Source organism: Monomorium pharaonis, chromosome 5 (genome assembly GCF_013373865.1).
Source record: "Monomorium pharaonis isolate MP-MQ-018 chromosome 5, ASM1337386v2, whole genome shotgun sequence".
NCBI classification, from domain to species: Eukaryota; Metazoa; Arthropoda; class Insecta; order Hymenoptera; family Formicidae; genus Monomorium; species Monomorium pharaonis.
The window spans coordinates 9,959,108-9,974,966 of record NC_050471.1 but is presented as its reverse complement, the minus strand read 5'-3'; the positions used below and the strand labels follow the sequence as shown (position 1 = coordinate 9,974,966).

The 15,859-nt window shown below is 38.4% G+C and overlaps 2 protein-coding genes across 7 annotated transcripts in view; one reads left to right on the top strand and one right to left on the bottom strand.

Annotated features, from left to right (window-relative positions):
* Nucleotides 1-15,859, bottom strand: part of LOC114253746 — a 240,819-nt gene that overhangs the window by 132,082 nt on the left and 92,878 nt on the right. The gene's annotated exons all lie outside the window — the stretch shown is intronic.
* Nucleotides 1-15,859, top strand: part of LOC105839103 — a 354,738-nt gene that overhangs the window by 316,160 nt on the left and 22,719 nt on the right. For all 3 annotated transcript variants that reach the window (XM_028192516.2, XM_028192517.2, XM_028192518.2), the window contains exons 7-8: nt 1,207-1,395; nt 14,077-14,170. In XM_028192516.2, coding sequence (XP_028048317.2) covers nt 1,207-1,395; nt 14,077-14,170 — 283 coding nt within the window. The remainder of the gene's footprint in view (nt 1-1,206; nt 1,396-14,076; nt 14,171-15,859) is intronic.

The following is a 15,859-nucleotide window of genomic DNA, read 5'->3' as shown; positions in this document are numbered from 1 at the left end:
CGCAATATAAAAATTTCAATTAAATTTGTATGGAAAACAATTGTATATTATATAAATGGCATAATTTCATGCGAGTAATGATGAAATATTATACACATTATCCCATTGTTAGTTCCCATTGTTAATTCCACACTAATTATACTATATTGCGTTATAATCATGGCATTTGCATAAAATAATTGGCAGAGGCATCATTGAAGGTCGATACAACTCTGATTGTTTTATTAAACGCAATTTTGTTTCAATAATTCTGTGTAATGCATTCAGTAAGTATCGTGGCTCGTTCAATGACCGATCGGTTAATACGGGTCACAGTAATTTTAGACCTGACGTTAAGTTGCCAGTAGAAACTGTCTATCAGATAATTTTGATGAGCGCATTATTCACAAGTGCGCTGCTACTTTATTATGCAATATTAACGTGTTGAAGCGAATTCGTCGTTTAAGTGATAGGAAAGCTTTATCTTTAGTTACCAAATGTAATCTGCTGTCTGTCCATTTGGCAGATTCCAAAATTAATTCAATTTCACAATAATTAACGAGTTTAGCGTTAATTACAGTAACGTGCCGCAATTACGGTTGAAGAGTTATATTTACGCTTGCAATACTGAATGAATAATGCGATTAATTTTACTAAAATAAGATTATTATACACGGAGAGAATTTTCTCTTAAAAATTACCCTGAAAATCGTGGTAATTGTGAGACAACGTAAACCTTGGAAAATTTTACCATACTTTTAATAAAATTTACAAAAATTTAGTAAAGTTTAGTAAAATTTTAAGAAAATTTGGCTAAGTTTTAGTAAATTTTGTTAGAAGTATAGTAAAATTTACTAAAACTTAGCCAAATTTTCTTAAAATTTTACTAAACTTTACTAAATTTTTGTAAATTTTATTAAAAGTATGGTAAAATTTTCCAAGGTTTACGTTGTCTCACAATTACCACGATTTTCAGGGTAATTTTTAAGAGAAAATTCTCTCCGTGTATATTTCAAGATATATCGACGAAGGATGTATAAGTGCAAGACGAAAATATATCTCCAAGTAATTTTTAATTGTTAGAAAAGTGCAATATTTATAATGTATATTTTATACATATTATATTATCGAATAAGTTTGAGTAATTTTGTCTGAGATTTAACGTTTGATTGTTTTAGAATTCCATCAGAAATGAAAACTTATTTGTACTGTCTGTATGTTGCTCAGGTCAAAGTTATGCTGAGGGTATCACCCGGGGACGGTGGTAGCTTCTTCAATGCGGACAAGCGCAAAAAGCAAGTTACATTAGTGGACCCAACAGCCGGGCAATCTTCGTCGGCGGAAGATCGACGACCTACTGTGGCGGCGCCAAAGATGTTCGCGTTCGACGCCATCTTCACCGAGGAAGACTCTCAAGTAAGTTCACAAGAGATTATAAATACAAAGGAACATCACACCAATTATTTATTAGACGTTTAAATGGAGAGAACGATCAGTTAAATATATTTAGATAATTTGTTTGATAGAGCGTTCTACAAATCGTGAATAGAAAGGGATTTACACTTGATTTTGCATTTATTTTACCTGTAACATTATTTAGACAAATTTTGATTTAAATCTTTAATGTTAATTATTTAATCTCAATGCGCGCATGAATCTCACATGTTCTACACTCCACGCGTACTTGATACAGATATTCATCAGTCACAAAAGAGTACCTGAAATACTTTTGACGCGAGATTAAATCGACAGCGAACGGGACTTAATTTCTGCCATTCAGAGTACTCCGTTAACGTTTTAAATTTCAAATGGCACTCAAGTATCGCGCAACGAACAAAGCGGCACTTATAACGAGCGCGTTTAAGATCGCTCGATAATCAGAAGGATCTCGCGCGCGCGCACGAGAGAGTGAGAGAGAGAGAGAGAAAGAGAGAGAACGGAGATCGAGTCAATGACGTCTTCGTCAGCCAGCTATTCTGGAGTAGTAAGTAGCAACAGTCCTCAATGCTACTTCGTACTTGAAGACTCTCCTTCGCCCGCTCGATTTGTTCTCACTCTGGAAAATTTCTTTCCCCCTCAGCTCGAAGGCTGCTAGCCGGCTCGATTCTTCGTGAGAGGGAGGGCGCAGGTCGAAGAGAAGGACTCGAGGAAGTTTGTGAAGAATAAAAGAGAGGGAGAAGGAGGAAGGGAGAGAGAGAGAAAGAGAGAGTTGCGAAGTGCGGACGAAAAGGCGGAGAGGAGGAGAATCCTGGAACATGTACGTGCTCCGCCGAGGTCTTACGTCGGTAGTGGAAACGTAAGAGACGTCCCTGCCGGGCGCATAACTAAACTAATTTCCCGACCTCTAAACTCCACCTCTGACAGGAAAATCCATCCCTCCAGGCGAATGTTGCTCTTTGCCTGTGACTTCCCCGTTTGCTACCGAGCGAGCCGAGCCCTGCCAACAGCGTCCTCGGGACACTTTATCGTGTTATCATACGAGCGAAATATTTTTCGTGTATATTCCTCCTATCTCGCGGAATCCGGCGGAATGTACAACTCATTTTTCACATATTAAATAAACTATCGTAGCGTCTTAAAAAAAAAAAAAAAAAAATTCCTGATTGATAAGACAAATGTGTTTTCATACATGTGTAATATATGTATATTTTCGCGACATAAGCTATTAATATCCCTTCAAAGGTTTTCAAGTGCTCACGAATTATTGAGAGAATTAACTCGTTATACATCGCACCGAAAATTCTTATAGAGGTTTTCCCTAACATATCGAGGATCCCGGCGAATTGTATTATGCGACCTTGATGGATGGCGCCGCCGAAGCAAATATCGCTAGAGATCGTAAGCCACGCCGCAGCACGACGTTATATACACATATTGAGATATTTCGGTGCTCCTGAGGGACATTATTGAGCGTCGGATTCAAATGAGCCCGGAGCTACTGGATATTCCCGAGTCCCTCCCTCGCCTCTTCGCTCTAACAGCCTCTCTCCCGTTCCCTCTGCCTCTCCAACCCTCTACCTGTATACCGTCTGGTACACCCCGGAGAGACTGTCCCGCCTACACTTTCCTCTCTTCCCTCTTTCTTTCATTGCTATCCCTCTCTCTTTCTCTGCTCCTCGTCCCGGCTATGTTTAGAAGAACCATAGAAATCAATCGATTGATTCGATCAAATGTCCGTCGGCCACGGCGATTGTCATCGAAAGACACAATAGACCCTTTCTCTTCTCCTCCCCCTCCCCTCTGTCCTTCCTCTTTTTCCCTCTTCACAATCCATCGAACCGGTTGCGAAACCAGTTGGACTTCTGCGGGGCGGAGGGGAGAAAGGGTGAGCTCCATGAGGGGATGAAAGAGCCGAATTCGAAAGAGCGAGCGTCCAGCGCGACTTTTCGTCCTTCCCGATTGGCCGTCAAACACACTCTCGCTTGAATATTTTAAAGACCATCGGGTCGCCGCCCTTCCATCGAGCAACCTACAATCGTTCGTCATCAAAACCGACGATCTCTTTGACGTTTTTGTAGAATCGCGAGGATCGATGGTGCCGATCTCCGCCCTTCGAGATTATCCGTTATCGACACCAGGTATCTAGCAACGGACAATTGAGATCGTAACAATAAAGTCTTTTTTTTTTTTTTAATGGCGGGCGAACCCAAAGACAATGGTAATGTAATTGGCCGCGGTAAAAATAAGTCGAAATGAAATTTTTACATTTATTCCCTATTTGTACCCTGTTATTTCGATGTAACAAAAAATTGTGATCCTCGTTACTTATGGCATTACAAGAAAAAATATAGTGATGCAAAAGATGAATTTTAAAAAGATTCTTTTTGATATTTTTCTGAAACTCGTATGTGCAAAGATAGATAATAAAACGAAATAAACGTTAACCTGTATCCGCGTATCATTTTCCTATTGACAAGCAAAATGATCGTGACAGCAGATGGACATTTATCAACGATATCGACGACGGTAATTTTAGTAGTGACATAATCTGCTTGATACGCTATATTTGCGCGTTGTATCGGACGACATTTCCATAAATACATACCGCGGGCAAGTGGCATCTATATATTTGAGCTGAAAGTTAACAAGAATGTCCGCCGGCTAAAGAAAATACGATTAATCGAAATTGCAGTTGAACTGTTTGCGAGGAATAAGCCACAAGCGCAATTTCAATTATTAACACTTCAACCAGTTAAACAGTAATATAATCCGTAACGGTAGTGTAAATTCGATCGATAGATTATTTGATAAAGCCCACAATAAACTTTGATAAAGCTCTAGATTGATTTAAAAGTTGTTACAGGTCTATATTTCCAACTTGGAGGAAATCGAGAAAATACGTGAGCGAGAAGCGATATTGAAAAACATATATATCAGATAACTAAGTTTACCTCTTCGAACAGGAAATAATGGGAAGAGACAGAAGGAAGCGCGGCAGAATCCTTTTGAAGATCGTTTTCAGGCACGCAATTTGTGCGGAACTTTCTTTTCGCGTATTCGATCACGTGGACACACGCGGCTCGCGAGTATAGCGAAAAATTTATTGAAAAGAATACACGGCGAAGCAGAAAACTCACAGTCTGTGTTTCTCCATGGCGTGCAAGTGATATTACACTTTTCAAAGCGACTTCGCGGAAAACGATGTCCGAAGGCGCTTTCTCTAATAATACGAATTCCATAAAGCGAGTCCAGTTAATGTTTCAGAAGTTTGGCGTCCGAATTAACTTCCATTCGAGCTTATAAATTTGATGATGTAATTTTTTTAAAAATATCATTGTTTTCATTCTTTACAGATTTAATCAGCGTGAATTTCATAAATAAGCATCTGAAAACTTATTAGCCAAATTAGATGATTATAAAAAATATATGTATCAAAATTTATATCAAACTTTTTATAGTTTCAAGATAGTATTCCCTATAACACTTAACGTATATCTTATTTTCCGTACCTCGCGAGTCACTTGTCTTTGACGTTAATCTTCATTCTTTTACTTAAAAATTACTAAGTAATTCTTATATATCTTAACATCTGAAGAAAGTATATGTCTGTTGTTGATTAAAAAGAAAATATTATGACTAATTAAACCCGATATATTAAGATATATTAAAGAAAAGAAATGTCCACTAATGTCCTAAAGTGTTCATTAAATTAAAAAATTTTACACATTAACGTTTTTTTATGTGCAACATATGTTGTCGCAATTTTATAAAAAGACATTACAAAATATGCGGTTCAATTTTATTGTCATCAGCCAGCGATGCATCGCGCGATATATACATATATATATAGCCACGTGGAAACTGAGCCTACTACTTGAGTGTTAACAATAAGCTGCCAATAGGCGGGCCGCGGGAACGAAACCCGGCCGCGAATCAATCGACATCCATCTCAATTATGCGCGTCATACGCGCAAACAGCCACGCATTCGGCGCGCACATATGCGGTCGCACATATCGCCATGTGCGTGCACTACCGACAATTCCAAGCCGGCCGGCGACCGAGCCAGGACAATGCATCCCGGCCAGAATAATTCACCGCGGCCATTATAGCCGCGGCAGGACAAGGGCTTTATTATTGACTTACGACTAATTGTCACGCTGTAGATTACGTATGCGCGTGTGCGTGCATCTGCGTCCGTGTGTGTACGTGGCGCACACAGCCGATGTGTGCGCACGTCACCGATCTATTGCTCATTTGCCGGGATATGCTGATTGAACGAGCCGCCCGGTGAGACCTATGAGCCTCCGATACCTTGGCTTGCTGACCCCCGCGGGAATTCGGTTACCTCGCAAAAACGAATCATCAATCGGGTGTCGGAGTTTCCGCTTTGCTACTTTGTCCTCGAAACGTATTACGTTGCGAAGCCGTGCAAGTTGGATTAACGATGTATCAGTACGTAATTGTAAATCTACGCGAGAGTATATTTCAATATAACACCATCATTTGGTATATTATATTTTTATTTATGTAATATGTGGCCAAGTACACACAATGTAATATCAATCTCATTATTTGGCACATTTCTATTAACGTGTAAATTTCAAAGATTTCTCCCTAAAATAACGCGCAATTAGATTTAAGATATTTTTCTGATCTGCCTTGCTAAGTATCCATTTTCCTTAATGGCAATAAATAAATAAGCTATAAATGTATGCGTAAAGATGCAGATTGTTAATACAATATCCGAATTTATCGGCTCCTAAAATTTCCTCCCCGCAAATATCGTATATTGGCGAATAAACGTGATCAGCATGGGGCTCGTCCATCTTCGAGTAAATACACGATAATCTATAAACCCATCACACGGTTCCGTGGCCAAGCTATCCTGCCCCTCGTATTCTGTTTCTCGCTCCTTATCCGTTAGCCCGTACTGCGCGGCCAGTTATCCGTTATATCCTCTCGAATGACGTATTTCCATATTACAGCGGGATTAATTTGCGCCATAGCGCGACCGAGTGTTAAGCAATGCTGATGAAGTTTGACAGGTGCCAGCGAGGACGAGCGGACAGTCGTTGCACCTCGCTGCACCTACAGATACCCGTACCGTGACAGATTATGGCAAACTATGAGTTACTTTCGTCCTTACGGAATAAACTTGGTTACGATGTTACGATGTTGTGCGTTGAATAATGATGCACGGAATTATAAAGTTTGTATAATAACGAAAGATTCGTTTAGAGTAAAGGAACTCTAAAGAAATTCTTCTCAGAAGTTCTACGATCAATTTGAAATAATTGTTCTTTAAGTTTTTAGGCGTAGCCACCTGAAATATTTTTATACTTCAGCAGCGAAAGAATAAAGTCCAGTTGATGACATCGACAATTCAGACACTTCTTTCTTATTTCTCCTCACTTAAATATATGGAACAAAAATTTATATAAATAATAAATCATCTCAAATAAATTATGAAACAGGTAATCGTTTATGCGAAAAACTATTACATTATATAGGTGACTATTCTCGGGTTAACAAAATTCAATTTATTATCCTTGATTTCGAAAATTAAACGATGAATTAGATTTGAATTATAAGAGGAGGATATCCTATAATATACCGGGTTAATGGATTGTTACACAGATAATGGTTTTCGCAAAATGATGGACGAACGGATTTTTCAGGAAATCCGATATCATAGAATGGGTGATAAAAAAAAGAGGAGAAAAAAGCAAAGATCTATGGAGAAATTTGAAGAGTAAGAGAAGTGCGGGGAGGAGACTCGTAGTTTCGATTTTGCATCGCTCAGGCAGACACTGGGATTCCCCGAATGCTTTTTTGATCCGGCAAGCCACTTTTGCCCGCGCAGGGGTTGGAGAGTTATACGATCAGGGCGGGGGAGGGGCGGAAATTCGGTAGACCAGGGGATAATGCCAGAAAAGGAGGGAAAGAGAGAAGGGAGGGGGGGGAGGGGGGGAAACTCACTCGTTCGCTCCCCAGGCGCCAATGACGCCAATCTCCCGTGTAAATCGCGACATATTTCACGACATCGCGCGGTGGAAGGGCGCTCGTGCGAGCCGACACTCTGGCACCCTTTCTCGCCACCACGCACCATTCTGCGGATCCGCCGGAGGTGGATGAAAAGTTTCCCGAGTTGTTATCCCAGGAGTTATCACGCCGCGCGCCGGCGACGAGTCGAAAATTCCACGATGTAAATGCGATCGCCCTTCGAGCGGCAGACCGTTGAACGGATTTCGCTTATTTGCGTAGCTGGGCTTCCTCCGAATTTATCGGCCACCATTTGGCAAACTGCTGTGGAAAATTTGTCAACTTCCGAGAGATTTTTATCAAGCACGTGCTCATTATTAACGATTGTACTGAACTTTCGGATTTAATGGCTTGCACGAAATAATTTTCATCGAATTAAATAACCCAATTTGATTCTGCTATGCGGGCGGATAATAAAAATGTAAAACCTATCTGATTTTGATGTTACAATGTAGTATTTATTTGTGTTTGAGATTTATTAGCATTGATAAATTGTTTTAGTCATTAATCATAAAGTCATTAGAAATCGATTAATACGTTGAGTTTTCATGAGGTCTGTTAAGTATTTATTTTTCGCTTGTCGGCGGAAATTATTTGTAAACAAATAGGTTAAAATAAATCACAGTCTGCCGAGCAAAACGCGCGTATTGCTATGCAATTTTTGGAATTACCGACTCGTAAATTCCAACGAGGTTATTTTCTGTGCATGAATGTGTGTTTCACAGGTTTTGCCACCTCATCCTCTGTATTCATTGTACCTAGCCTACAATCGCTAATTGTTCGTTGCGCATATACGAGAGCGAAAAGTGTCCCCTCAGGACTGTTTGTTTTTGATACGGTTTTCATCGAACAATACCGCAATAGACATTTCGCGCATCTATCATGCAGATTCGATTACGTCTTGTATTACTTTTTTTTTATTATTTTAATAATATTTAAAATTTTTTTTAATTTAACAATTACTTTTACGCTTGTTATACGCTGATCACGGCCTGCAAAAAGTGCATATATGCGGTAAGGTAAATAGTAGCTCTTCTGGACATATGAAATTTAAAAAACACAATTTTTCTTATTTAAGAGAAGTGCGAAACTATCGTTAGAACTAAATAAAAATGCTTAAACACAAAATAACGGCTTCAGATATTCTTTTCATTTATCATAAAAATCTTGTAATTGTTTTTTCATAAACAGTTTTAAAGGTTTAAATATACTTGAATATTAAATGTACGATTTTTATTCCTTACAGCTAATCAACAATTTCAAGTTATATAATGAACTTTCTACTTCTTTAATTAATTCTTGTTTTTCAAGTTTTTCAAATATTCTCGTTTTTATGTTTTTTGTCGCTTGCAGCATTGCTGCTTGTAGATAAACTTTGTTTTTTTATTGGTGAACATCTTTGATTATGATTAAATTTTAATTTCATTACTTCATTTTCAAGATTGCAATTGCAGCAATGCATGATGTTATCCAATGTTTAATGACGGACTAACTCAATAAAATTGTACACTGCATTTCAAATCTTATTTCACGGTTACGTGCAAGTTGGAACAATTACATATCAACAGTATAATATAATTGTGAATAGAGCATACCATGATAATGATTTGTATATTAATAAATTTCCGTCTTATATTAAAAAATTCTGTACTAGAGTAGGCGCTTCGATTTTGATTTTTTACCGTTTGCTCTTTTGCCTCAATAACTTTATCAAATTGTTAATTATCGATAAAACACTTAGAGAATGATTCTCTCAAATATTAATTTAAATTAAAAAAATTTTTTATCTCAAAAAAGAAAATTATGAAGATAAAGAATAAGCCCTTGAAGAGCTGTTATTAAAAAGTAATTATCTTTGACTGAGCATTAAAGAAAAAATCACAGCCGCATGTTAAATGCGTTACATGGAAGAATCTCATTGTGATTGCCAAAAATTAATATACGTGATTGGTGCAATTGTTAAAAGTTCGTTTATGCCGACAATAGATGATTTAGCGTCGCCACGATAAAAATGCTGATCGCGTCTTTTTTTTTTCAATTGGTAGCACAATTTCTGTTCAACACGTTTTTTCCATTTTAACGTTCATGATCGCGCCGAAGAAGAAGATTACGTGACTTGCATTTGTTATCGCGCGAATCGGACTGGCGAACAAACAAGCGATGGTATAATTATTTACTGCTCGTAAAAGCGCGTCATTTAATAACGTATTTATTTCGTTCTCATTGAGAATGCTCGGAAACTATATAGTATATAAACTATAGTAATTGGATGAAAAGCACATTTCGATTTTCATTTTAATTTCATATCAATTTAAGATCTTGTTTGTTGCACGCAATATACGGTTCCAAATTTAACATTACTTTTTATATTATAAGTAAATACTAATTCTAAGCTGGCATTGTGCTTTCTCGACGTTGCATATCTTAATGAGGTTTCGTCGCCCTTTGCCACTGTTTCTATAGTTATATTAATATTGATGCATCAGCAGCATCGCGTGCTAGTTTGCATAAGAACATCGTCACAGCATATAAACGCGTCGACCAATGAAGCGCCCGTCGTAAGCCGCTGTATTGTACTGTGAAGCTTATACCAGAAGCCTCATTGGCCGGAGACGCTTATATGCTACGCTCTTATGTAAATTTGCCTGCGATAGGCTTTAGCTTACGCTTTTAGAAAAGCACGACGCTAAATAGCGGTACTATTTACAGTGATATTTTGAACGTAACAATATTTCTTGTCAGAGACGCAAAATAATTTCTCCTCTGGTTGATTTTAATTGTTCAATATTTCTTTTCATAATTTTGAATTTCCTCTATCAAACTGAGCTTCTTAAATTGAGAATTAAATAATAGAATGTCAATCGCTACAACTATACGAAAGGTTAAGGTTGCCTTCTTTGTTACTAAAAAATGAAATTAGATTTCATAAAATAATATTTAAAAAATGTGAATTAATTTTGCTGCTGAAGAAATGACAAGAAACAATCTAAAAGGAATGATCTTTGTATTGCGCACTCTTCCCCAATAAAAGTGTTTCGTAAGAACACCGTAAGAAAGAATACGACTTTCGCAAGTCGTGGAAGTGCTGTCACTTGTATATAAGTTGGAGGAATGTCCACGGTAACGTCACTTCTCGATTCGCCACGAGACGTTGCTGTTGAGGCATCTGGAAAACTTGCGAATTAAGAGATTCGTCGGCGACGCGGACGAGGGAGGGAAAAGATCATTCGATTATTTCCAGCCATTAAGGGAACCCCTCCTCATTCATCTCACTTCAGCGTCGCGAGGGTGAAACGTTTCTCGCAGCTTCTTTCCGAACTTTCGACATGAGTTTTACATTTCGCGCTCGGAAAAGGGGGGTGAAGGAGTATCGGAAGAAGGGGTGGCAATAAAGGAGAACGAGAGGAGGGGAGCGTAGCTGGCGAAATCGAAAGCGAGGAAAAGTTGTAGGAGGGGGGAGGTCTCGGCCGTGAATTCTTCCTCGCAAGGTGGGCTTGCGAGAAGCAGGCACACCCGACCCTCCGCACGATTGGTATTCCGGTCCGGTGCGCCAATATTGCGTTACCGAAACGCGTCATGCAAGCCGAATTCAAACTACGAGCGTGATGACACGACGCCGCTTGTAAGTCGCACCGCGGCCCGTGTCTTTTAATTCGCGTTACCCCGCTCGAAATAAACACCGCGAGATGAGCGCGATTTAGACGTCACGTTCGCATCGTTTTTTCCCCCAAGTGTCAGGGATTACCGAAATCGTGCAGAGGGCTTCGTGAGCAATGGGATAATTATTCTTCGGAGGCTATATTAACTCTGGATTAATTATACAAACCTACTAAATACAAACGTTACTTTCGACAAGATGAATTCTTTCACGAAATTTGCACGTTACCTTAGCTATTATTTTATTTTTCAAGAATCGCGCGCAGGAGTTTTGTCTGAAAAAAAAAAAATATATTTCACAACATTCGATACAGAGGATCGGCCAACCAATTAACTAATTTTCACTCGATTCTCTATTTCCGGTTACTCTCCATGTATCAATTCTGGGGATTTCGATTATTAAAAGGACATCAAAGCGGAAGTGAATTGCTATTGTTACTCATTTTTAACGGAAATCTGAGCGAGAGAGAGAGAGAGAGAAAGAGAAAGAGAGATTTAAACAGCATTACGCGCTGGCGTTTACCCCGAGGGCGGACATCACAGAGGGGTGGTCTCGCGCCGGTGAAAATTTTCAAAGGCTCGACATCGATGGGCGCTCGCCCCCGCTCGCTCGCATCAGAAGCGCGCGACGGCAAGACCCCTTTCCGCAATTTCTCCCGTCGCACGGGCGCGGAATCAAGTGTTTGAGATTATGACGGTGGCTCCGGTCACGTATTTCATTAACCGTCATGCCGACGGTTCGGGGAGTTCAAGGGCGAGAGATCTCCGGCGACGGAGGGTGCAGGTATCTGCGAAATGTGTTTGCTTTGCGTTACGTCCCACGGGATGATCCCGTTATAATTATGAATGTCGTTGTTGTTGCCGTGGTAAGTGTCGGATATTCTGTCGTCGGTTTCGATATTGGTATTTCGCACGGATCCGCACGTAGGGCTGAAACGACCGCATTTCAATATCTTGCATTTATCAATTGCATATTCCTGACAATATATCAACACTTTAAAGAAGAAGTATGAAAATAAAGAAAATTGAATACGAAAAATTATGAAAGTAAAGAGAACTGAATGTTTTAGCTTTTAAATTAATTTAATTAAGTATTTTCTTACAAAACTAAACAAGTTTAAAAAATTTAAATTTTAGAAAACAAAAAGAATATCTTTTCAAACTGTTCATTGTGAGAAAGTGGTAATTTTTTTCTGGACATATAATAAGTATGAGAACAAAGTTTCATAGCGTTTGAATACTATTTTTATGAGGACTGATTTAAAAAAAAACTTAAAAAATTTAAAAACCTGTATCCTTGTTTGATTCTTATCGAAGAAAAAAATTGTTTGATAAGAACGATGTAAGAATGATGTAACATTACTGATGTAGAATAACTTAACGCTCATAACCCAGATTTTTAAACAATAGACTTGTTTACTTTGTTTAGAAAATCCTTCAAATAATTTTATAGACAATGATAAGTCCTGCTATACTATTATTACGTAAACACATGGCAATTTTATCGAGAATAAAATTAGAAAAGGCCAATTTACCTAACACGCGATTATCCGTATATCAATTAACGTTCAGCTTTGCATCTTACAATTGTTTGATAAGAAGTTTATTTACTAAAACGCGCCACGCAAGAAACATTTCTTCGTCCGAATCTGCATCGAGGAGTCGAGTCGGTGTAAATCTGCGGTGGTATCGACAGACTCGTTTGCGGCTACATGCTGTGCCGCCCCTTTGAAACGAGCAACGACAGATTGGTATTACCATATTGGGAAAGGGACTAGACTCCTTATTTCCCTATCCTTTTGCCGCTGCGGGAAAGAAAAAAAGGAAAGAGGGGAAAACGATCGGCTTCTTTCTCTGTCCTTCCGCAACAGGCATCTTGCTTCTTATCTCCGATTCTATACTTGGACTGCCTTTCCTCTCTCTCTCTCTCTCTCTCTCTCTCTCTCTCTCTCTCTCTTTCTCTCATCCTCGATACATGCCCGTGCTTTTTTTCCACCGAGCTCCCGTCCGCCTTCCCCTTTTTCCATCTCGGGCTCATCCGATTCTCGTCCACGAAGATTTCAATCTTGTTTCGCCGAGGCATCGACACGTCCTCATCTTCATCCCGATTTTCTCCGTAAACTGCGGACGACCTCTCATAACGCACGACCGTTTTTCCATCTCTTTCGTCATCTGAGTCTCCGTTTTTGTTATGCGCCATTGAAGCGAAGAACGGCCGATCTAGCGGCGTTTTTTATATCGATTGCTCGAGACACATCAGCCGCAAGTTCAGTTCGGGATTCTCGGCAGCTTCCGCAGGAAATTCGTGAAACCCGCCTCCTCGGACGAACCCTTGGAACGACCCTCCCGACTTTCCCGCCACCGTCCCCCTTTAATTCTTTTCGATACTCGATATCTCGACATCAACTGACGGTCCGGTTGGTGCAAGTATTTAACTATTTTTCCTTTTTCAAGCGTGGTTCTACTCGGGCCGGACCCAAACGTCGTTTCCCGGCACAGGGAAAAGTCTTTTCCAGTCTATGAATACATTAAGAGCAAACAAAGGACCACCTTCCATAATCTCGCGACCCTTTCCTTTCTCTCCGAGTCTTTCTCCTCACTTTCCGCTCTAGAGATGTTACACGCGTTTATTAAACCCGGCCCGCCAACGCGCTTTCTTAAGCACTTTACGAGAACCCGGTCGAGCTCTTCGTCCTGTCCTGCAAAAGCTTGACTTCCCACCTCTTTCTTTTGTCTATTATTGCGAGACCGACGTAATTAAAATCGCGTTCCTTTGGCTGCTCTCAAGCTGCATCAGAAAACGCGTTGAAAATGCGAATAATTAATAATAATTATTAGAATCAATTTAGGATCGGTCACCATTGCAAATAAGTTAAAGATTAAATCAATATTTTAATTAGCATTCAATGAGAGTGATTGTAGAAATATATGTAAATCATTTGTTGTATTTTTTCCAGACCGAGATCTGTTCGAGCGCTCTTACAGATGTAATTCACGCGGTCATCAATGGAACGGACGGCTGTCTATTTTGTTTCGGACACGCTGGTTTGGGTAAGTTCAGATATCTTTCGCGGTAATACTTTTTCTCAATTTTATCTAATTAATAATAATTGGTCTAATTTCCAATTTTTATTTAACATCTTAATTTTATTCATTCCTTATCACGAGTAAAAGAGAGATCTTTATAGCAACACTTTACACTTCTCGAGAAATTGTTCAGAAAGGTGGCTGAAGAGTTTTTATAAAATTTAATAAAATAAAATCTTGCCTTCAAGCAACAAAGAGAGATTAAATCTTATGTGAGAAAACATTTTGCGAGCTTCTCTATTTTTCATTTAGCGAGCTGTCTCATTTTATATAAAAAGAAATTTTATTTACACGACTGTGTGAAATCTATCGAAGCAAATTATAAATATTATACGAGATGAATCGATTATATCTCGCGGAGTTTTTCTCTCGTAGGATATCCTTATCTTTGCCAAATATGATGTACTTCACTGCACGGAGAAAATTTTCTCTTAAAAATTACCCTGAAAATCGTGGTAATTGTGAGACAACGTAAACCTTGAAGAATTTTCCCATACTTTTAATAAAATTTACTAAAATTTAGTAAAATTTTAATAAAATTTGGCAAGGTCTTAGTAAATTTTGTTAGAAGTATAGTAAAATTTACAAAATTTTATTAAAATTTTAATAAAATTTGTCAAAAGTATAGTAAAATTCTTCAAGGTTTACGTTGTTCTACAATTACAACGATTTTCAGGGTAATTTTTAAAAGAAAATTCTTTCCGTGTGTAAATCAAGATTTTAGATTAATTATGTAACAGTAATAATTTTAAAATTTTCTCGATCAGGTTATCATTCAGTAGGTAGATATTCAAGATTGTTTCGCATATTCTTCTTGATCGAATAATAAAATGTGCGATGTTCTCTCTTGAGGGAAATGTCGCGAAAATTCTTTATTTAGGGTATTTCCTTTCTTTGTTCACTTGACTTCTCTTCGTTGTGCTGTCGCAAGGTAGGCACTTGGCAGAGACGCAGAGTTGTTTTACATTTTAAGTAGTGATATCGAGTTTGCATGCAAATGCATGATTATGCGTGGAAAGTGCGTGGAAGAGAGAATCCTCGGGTGGTAATGCCGGTGCTGAAAGAGAGTGAAAAAAGGGAAGAAATCGAGGACAAGGGGGAATAGAGGAATGAGGAGAGAAGAAACGACATCGGAAGGAAGTGGCGATAATGTATGCCACTGGGACACACTTTCTCCCTCGTACCTTTCGAATTTTAACACAGTAATAAAGTGTCCAAGAGACCATCCGCAACCTGTCATCGCGCTCTTTTTGCACGAAAACTTCCAGTCTAATGAATTTTTGTACAATATCTTGCACCTTTCATGAAGATTATTATAATAATAGAAATATGTATTTAAAAATACACAAATGTTTAAATATATATTTAAGATCGTTATAAAATTTCTGAAATACTTTGAAAGTCTTTTTATAATTGTAATCATAAAAAGAATCGTAAACGATGTTCGTTAAAATTCTTTTAAAATCAACTAAAATAAAGTAACTAAAATAAAAGTTCAGAATAAACTTCTTTTATAACATCAGAACTTATTAAATTTCATTATTTTTACTGAATTCCTTTTAACATCATATTTTTACATAGATTTCGAGGGAATTTTTCTATATTTGATGAATAAGGACGCGTGGAAATCTATTTATGATATGATATTTAAGC